The sequence below is a fragment of the Vipera berus genome, assembly GCF_964194415.1.
Source record: "Vipera berus genome assembly, chromosome: 5".
Taxonomy (NCBI): Eukaryota; Metazoa; Chordata; class Lepidosauria; order Squamata; family Viperidae; genus Vipera; species Vipera berus.
In genome coordinates, this window is record NC_138207.1 from 26691357 (window position 1) to 26699137 (window position 7781).

Sequence of the window (7781 nt, forward strand, 5' to 3'; positions counted from 1 at the left end):
TGTCATTTCAGTAGTCTTGACAGACAGAATCACACATTGCTTTCAGAGAGCAACCACTGTTCAGTGCACAACTGTACAGAGGACCTGAATAGCCTGAATTACAACAGTTTTTATACAAAGGAAGATTTTTTTTCCTCTTTTCAAGCTTTTACACTTGGAAATTATTGGCAGACAATTAAAGGAAAACTGAACTGTAACTCCCTGACATTCTACATATCCCAAACAACAAATGCATATTTATTCTGAAAAAACCTTGAGGAAATCTATTGGATTTATTCACTATAAATACTGCTTGGTCTTACGCCCAATTCTTTAAAAGAAAAAGAAAAGTGATTCTTTTATAGTTTTGCACATTTTCATTTAGCGTACCAGAAAGGGGGGGAAAGAACATAAAAATTAGAATTACTCAAAGGAGACAATGAGTTCCATACATAATTTTTGCAACAGCAACCTTCCCACACTTCTTGAAATCTGTATTATCTGTATTATCTTTTCTATCCCAAGTCAACATTTATGAACTAATTTTCATAGGACATGCTTTGATTGCCAGAAAGGATAGATTCCCTTATATTGTAATAGCATTTCTCTGTGAGGAAACCTGGGCATCAAATTATTCAGATTTCTTGCTTTGAATCCAGATGTGGATAATTACAAGTTCAATGTAATTTATTTCATTTTAATCCATAATCAGGAATGATATTAAATCCAAACTCATTGAATTCTTAATAATACCATTAAATTAAGTATTGTGTTCAGTAAGAAAAAGCATGGAGCCAGTTATTTTGATTCTGAATGTTTATATAATATTGAAAAATAGAATACTCTAAACCTATAAATTCTAAATTAAAGAACCAGTTATTCATAATGTTAATTTTAAAAAAGACAAAAGTGAACCCAAAAATTATTTAGTAGAAGAGAAGGGGGGAAGCTATTTTCCCAGCATTAAGCTAGGGCAGGGGTAGGCAACCTTGGCTCTTTTATGACTCATGTGCTTCAACTCCCAGAATTCCTGAGTCAGCATAGCTGAGCTAGGGATATGAAAAGATTCTGAAATGCATATAAATGTTGCCAGTCTTGTCATAATATCACAAATTGGGGGGGGGGGAAATCTATTCTATTGAACTTCTGCTTGCTAATATATTCTATAAGTACTAGACAGGACTGAGATAAGAGAAATAGCATAGCCCATAATATGTATGCTTTATATTATGACTATTTCCCCTGATGATTGTATGAAGCTACATAAAGCCAGACAAACAAGCACTGTACACATTCTGTGTAACATTCTGTGGTACACATTGGGGTACCTAAAATAGGTAACACATCAGTGCTACTCACTATGACTAGCACTGATTACATTACCTAGTTTGTATAATGAAACATCTGCAAGAAAATAGCCAAGCTCAGAGACCACCAAGTACCCCTCGTTTCAACCCTGAGCTACAAATATTCTCCTTTAAAGGTGTAACAGCCAGAAAGGTTTATCTATTGGATGAAAGTTAGAACTATCCATCATTAAATTAATATAGACTTTGTATAAGAACTTGCTAGGATGCACCCATCTGACTTTTTCTGTGTAGTTCAAGCCCAAACACTTCCCCAGTATAATTCCATCATATTCATAAATATTCACAGGAACTTTCAGATAAAATACTAAAAGGTGTACAATAAGGTCTAAAATGGTTTCCCCAACCTTAGTTATACATAATTAACAACTGTGCAAAGACTACCATATTCACTTGGAGGGTCAAATACAATAGTGCAAAAGCAGCTCCCTCCCTCCTAGGCAGTCAACAGGCTAGAATTTATCTAGAAGCCTGTTCACAATGCCCATTTAGCCCAAGGCTACAAATCATCAAATGCTCATAAAGATCTGTTCATTCCACATCTCTAGAGAGATAAAGCAGGTTGGTATTCTTTATAAGGATGACATTCCTCACTATGACAGCTCTCCTATTCCTATTTCATGTGACACCTTCTCCAATATCTTCCAAGTAAGATTGCAATTTAGGTAGCAATGTGTTTTCCTTTTTCAACAAAACTTTGTTGGTGAAGTTGACCTGGTGAAATTGTCCTAGGGTTTTGTAGAAGTTTTTGAATCAAAATGGATCCAACTGCCTCATCTTTGATAAGTAAAGTTTTATCCAAATTGTTCCCCATTAGGTCCAAGTTCAAACTTTGTCCCAAGTTTTAGGAACACCCTAGTAAGGATCACATTAAGCACATACAACCTTTTCAAGAGACTAGAATCAATTTCAACTAATACAGCAGTTTCAAGAGTTGGACCCCTTTTACATTATGACTAAGAGATTCTTCAGGGAAGATTTTACAATTGCAGTTTAATTCAGTACTATTTTAATGGCATGTTTTTATGCAAAAAGAAAGAAAAAGAGAAAGTGGCAAGGTCAGTCAAATGTTTATATACTGCATGAAGAACTAGCCCTACACAAACTATATTAAAAGTAATACTTTAATTTATAATATTGCACAACTATATATGTAATTTTATTTATTGCTATGCATCAACTTTTGGGAATCTCTTGGCTGAAAGGCAGACCAAAAAATACATACAAAACTTTTCTTGTTCTAGAAAATTACTACAATAAATTAACACACCAGCTCAGCATATTAGAAAGGGTTATACGATATGTTGTATATCCAGTGTATGCTCAAGGCACAAAAGCAATGATTTAATAATAACAATAACAATAACAATGGAAGGTACCTTGGAGGTCATCTAGTCCAACCCCCTGCTCAGGCAGGAAACCCTATACCATTTCAGACAAGTGGCTGTCCAGTCTCTTCTTAAAAACGTCCAGTGTTTTAGATATTTTGGTTATTAAATTTTATTTATTTATTTATTTATTTTATTAGTTGAATTTATATACCGCCCTATTCCCGAAGGACTCAGGGCGGTTCACAGGGCAAGTTAAAAACAATACAAAAGAGAGAATAAAATAAAATTAAATTAATACAGCCCACAATTAAGATAACATTAAAAATTAAAATTTAAAATTAAGTTAATTTGATTTAATTTAATTTAATATAATTTAAAATCCCTCAGTCCAGGCCAGACAATTCAAACAACCAGGTTTTTAAGTCCCGGTGAAACGAGCGAAGGTCGGCGGCAGTCCGAAGCTCCATCGGCAGTTCGTTCCAAAGGGCGGGCACACTCAGAGAACGCCCTCCCCCTGGGAATCACCCACCGGCAATCTCTAACTGGCGGAACCCTAAGGAGGCCCTCCTTGTGGGTGCGCACAGGACGATGGGAAGCTGATGCTGGCAGCAGGTGCTCCCTAAGGTAATCCGGACCCATGCCATTTAGGGCTTTATAGGTCATCACCAGCACCTTGAATTTTGCATATATTGGCTGAATCCAGGCAACCTATTAAGCTATAATGTGCTTTGTTCAGTTTTGAATGGTGTAATGCATGCATCTAGACAGTTATGTGATACTTAACTTAATCATACTTTGCTGAAGATACAACTATTGGTTAGACTTAAGCATCACATTAAGCTAGAGTCAATGGTTAATAACCACAATGGCTAAATTTACTTGATAATTTAAGCCAAACCAAACAAACCACATTATATCTTAAAATTGTTTGAAAACTCAAGTCTAATGTATTACATCAGATTAATTTGGAATTCTGGGAGTTTATATTTACATCATCAATACATAGAGAGTGTATTAAATAGGAATCAAGGGAATTCAAGCCCATAAAACCACAGCTGAATTGAAATCTCTACAAAGAAAGATGCTAGATCAGGGGTAGGCAACCTCGGCTCTTTTATGACTCATGGACTTCAACTCCCAGAATTCCTGAGTCAGCTGACTCAGGAATTCTGGGAGTTGAAGTCCATGAGTCATAAAAGAGCCGAGGTTGCCTACCCCTGTGCTAGGTCAATGATTATTGTTTCAGGCATAATCAAAACATGAAATATATTTCCATACCAAAGATTCTAAGTTGTATTTCTTTAAGTCATTCTGAATCTATTTTAAGAAGATAGATGGCATGAAAATATGGTACATACTTATATACATTAAATTAAAGAATAGGAGTGAGATTCATTAGAATGCAGAGCCCAGCAGTACAAATATCAGTTTCCTAAGGTATACCCAGAGAACAATGCCTAGTTTAAGTTTTTTAAATGGTAGTAAACAATATACTGATGACATATTACATAGTACACAAAATTGTTCTATAAATTGATAGATGTTGGAACAATTGATTTTTCTTACATAACATGAGACAAAAGTTATTAAAAATCTGAAAAATAAAATGAAAAATAAACTTATTTTTTCACATTTCATGTGGGTATTTTTAATAACAGAAAGACTGGAGAGATAAAGAAAGATCTTTAGTATTATAATTCTAAAGTTAGTTATAGTTATAGTTATAGTTTATTTGATTTATATACCGCCCTTCTCCTTGGTGGGACTCAGGGCGGTTCACAGGGCATACATAAGAAACACTATACAAAAATTAAAAAGAATTAAATCCATGCCCAATTAAAACAGAAGTACAGATTAAAAACAATTAAAAGCCCATAATCCCCCATCAGGCCAGACCAGCTAATTCGAACAGATGGGTCTTCAGGCCCCGACGGAAAGTTCGAAGGTCTGGTGCCATCCGGAGCTCCACCGGCAATTGATTCCATAAAGCCATAAAGTGTTTTGGAAAACGTGAACTATAAAATAGAATCAAGATTTCTCCACAGCTCACAGTACTTTCCAGCCTATCTTAGCAAATGCTAAGACAAAGATGACATTTTCTTTCTTTATCTTACTTTTCTTTTTCTTTCTTTGCCCTTTTTATTCTTTTTTTCTATTTGTCTTCCTCTCTCTCAATTTAGTTTAAATTACTATTGTAATTTAAATATTTTTAAATAAAAAGTAGGTGTGATTTACCATAACATAAACATCACTGTAAAAGATAAATATATTATATACCCCATTCTTAAATCAGCTGCTGACTAGAGTTCTGCACACTTTTCCCTTTCCTTTTGGATTAACTTCTCTAGACCATGCTAGCTGAGGAATTCTGGGAGTTGAAGTCCACAAGTCCGTTGCAAAGATTGGAGACTCCTGCTCTAGACCCAGTACTTAGCTTATTTCCAGCATAGTCCTAGGAAAGAGGCAATGACAAACCACTTGTGAAAAACACCGCCAAGGAAATTGCAGAGGCCTTTCCAGGCAGTCACCAGGAGTCAACACGGAAATGAAGGCACCAAAAGTAATTCTTTATAGTGCCCCTGTATATACATTTATTGTTTACAACTATTTCCTATAGGAATTATGAGAGTTTCAAACTACATAAGAGTTGCACCAATAGCACAAAATTCCTAGTATAACGTCCATTTCTAAAAAGTATTAAAACAGATTTTACTTGGATTCATCCAATATGATGAAGTGTAAACTATGATTAAGTAACCAGCCAAAACATGTTGGAGCATGTTGACTGAACCAGACCATCGGGATAAGACATAATTGTTGCTTGCTTCTTTTGGCTTAGCATGCATGAATACTGACAGCGTTGATTGTTAACTATGGTTAGCTATAGTTCTCCTGTGGGCCAAACACAGTCCTTTTATGGGAATGGTCATAACAAAGCAAGAAACGGTCTGCCAACATTACAGCCAGACTACTAAGGCCTCCAACATAAAGGCTGTAATACAGTTAAAGGAGCCCTTAATTTATCAGTTTCTTAGTAACTTGCAACTTTAACCTACAGAGACAGAAATTAGTGGCAACTGAGTAGCAGGTGAGTTAAGGAATCCCTTGACAAATTGTACTGAGCATTATAACAACTTTCCTTTCCCCCCCACCCACCCCCCAGCAATTATATTAATTACACAGTGCCATAACGTCATGGTTACAACCCAGTGCCACTAGCTGGAACAATACATGCAAAGTACCAGTGTTTTGAAAGTCATCTGATTTGGGGTGGCTAGTGACTAAGAGAAGTGATCAAATGTCAAGTCACTGGTCCACAGGCAATGTCTGCCAGAAAAGCACCGTTTAAGAAAAGCTCGGGAATCCGGGGAAGGGAAGGGAAGGGAAGAGAAGCCGTTTCCACCTGCTAGGGGGAGGGGTGGCTTCAGTCACCCGGGGTTCAAGACTAGCCCGGGGTTTGTTTAGGTGCGTAAAACGCAAGTCAGGGTTGTGGAGGAGGGGAAGCGCCCTTTTCTTTTCTAGCTGATGTCTTTCAAAAGTTTGGGGGGGGGAAGGAAGTGGACCGAAAAGAGACGAAGAGGAGGGGGCGGGTATCTAATACACAGCCCCGGAGTGCGTCAGGGCCCGGCGCGCAAGCATATCACTCCACACACACACACACACACACACACACACACACACACACAATAACTCAACGCTACGAAATCTCTCAGGGTCCGCAACAGCCTTGCGAGGAACTCCGCTCTGAAGCTGGCAGGCGCCTCCTCCTCCTCCTCCTTCTCCTTCAACCCACCTAGCCTGCTTTCCCTTCCCCCGATCAGGTGGTCGCCAGGCAAACTTCTCCCCCGGACCAGGTGTGTGCGACGGACACACAGCAGCTTACCTCCTTCTGCTTGGGGTCTTGAGGATAGACGTCGGGCGGCCCCAAACGGGACCGTTTGAGAGGTCTCTGCTCATAGCTCAGGAGCCCGAAGGCGGCCATGATCTCTCATGTTAGCCGGCGAAATGAATGAGAGAGAGAGAGAGAGAGGAGTTGGAGATGGAGCAGCCTCTGAGCACCAGGGAGCAGCACTTGGCTGGCAGACAGACAGACTCCCCCCCGGGTCTGGCTCTTTTCCTACGTGGGAGACATACATAGATACGTACGCGGGGAGAGCAAAGGGCGGCTTAGGATGCGGCAGGATGGCAACCCAGCCCGCCCACAGAGGCAAATGTCACACCCCCACACGCGCAGACAAACATCCCTGGAAAGCTGAGAGACGGCGAGGGTGGCGGTGGGTGACAAAAAGGATCAAGCGCCGGGGTGAAATTGGATAGAGAGGCCAGGGAGAAAAGAGCCCTGCACTCGCCCTTCCCAGAAGAGACGAATCCTTCCTTGCCAATACTTGCAGGGTTTGTTCCTTCTCTTGCCCTAGGCCAAATTTCACAGAGAGATTTTTAAAGGCTTTTTTTTTAAAAAAAATAACATGGATGTAGTTCCCATGACAGCAGACAACACTCACTGTCTTTGCCCCAGTAACTCATGAGGTTTCAAAGTTCCAAGTTCAAATATCCTCCACACAAGATCGGGTACCTCAGATCTAAAGTAGGTTATGAACCCCACTTTCATGCCCGGTATTGCTAGCGTGGGATAAGTGAAATCCCACTTCTCCTATAAACTGGCATGAGAGAGTAAAATCAATCTATCTGATCTTGACTATGACTTGGCTTAAACAGGATATCTCAACCACATCGGTTCCTTAATTAAATGCATTGACTGATGGAATGTGTTAGCATGTGTTGTTTTTGTACTTGCATGACAAATTAACATTTTTTTTTCTACACTGGAAGATTGTGAAGAGAAACTACTTAATGGAAATACAAAAGTTGCTACAAGGTATTTAAGGAATATTACGTAAACTATGTTAATCAGTTCTGAATATTTACTTAAAGAAGTTCCAGTGAGACCTAACTGTGTAATCTGTATCTGCTACATCAGTGCAACAAAAATATATGATGCAATCAAATAGTTAATCAATGCCCAGGACACAGGAGATCCTAAAAACAAAGATTTGTTCTCTTGACAACCTAACCAGCCACTCCAACAGATTGCAACTGACTTGGC

General features: G+C 38.8%; 1 protein-coding gene across 1 annotated transcript in view; it reads right to left on the reverse strand.

Moving 5' to 3' along the window:
• Positions 1 to 6659, reverse strand: part of MED12L (mediator complex subunit 12L) — a gene marked incomplete at its 5' end in the record, with an annotated part of 177693 nt that extends 171034 nt beyond the window's left edge. The window contains 1 exon segment of the mRNA XM_081328791.1: positions 6561 to 6659. Coding sequence (XP_081184917.1) covers positions 6561 to 6659 — 99 coding nt within the window.
• Between the last annotated feature and the right edge of the window lie 1122 nt (positions 6660 to 7781).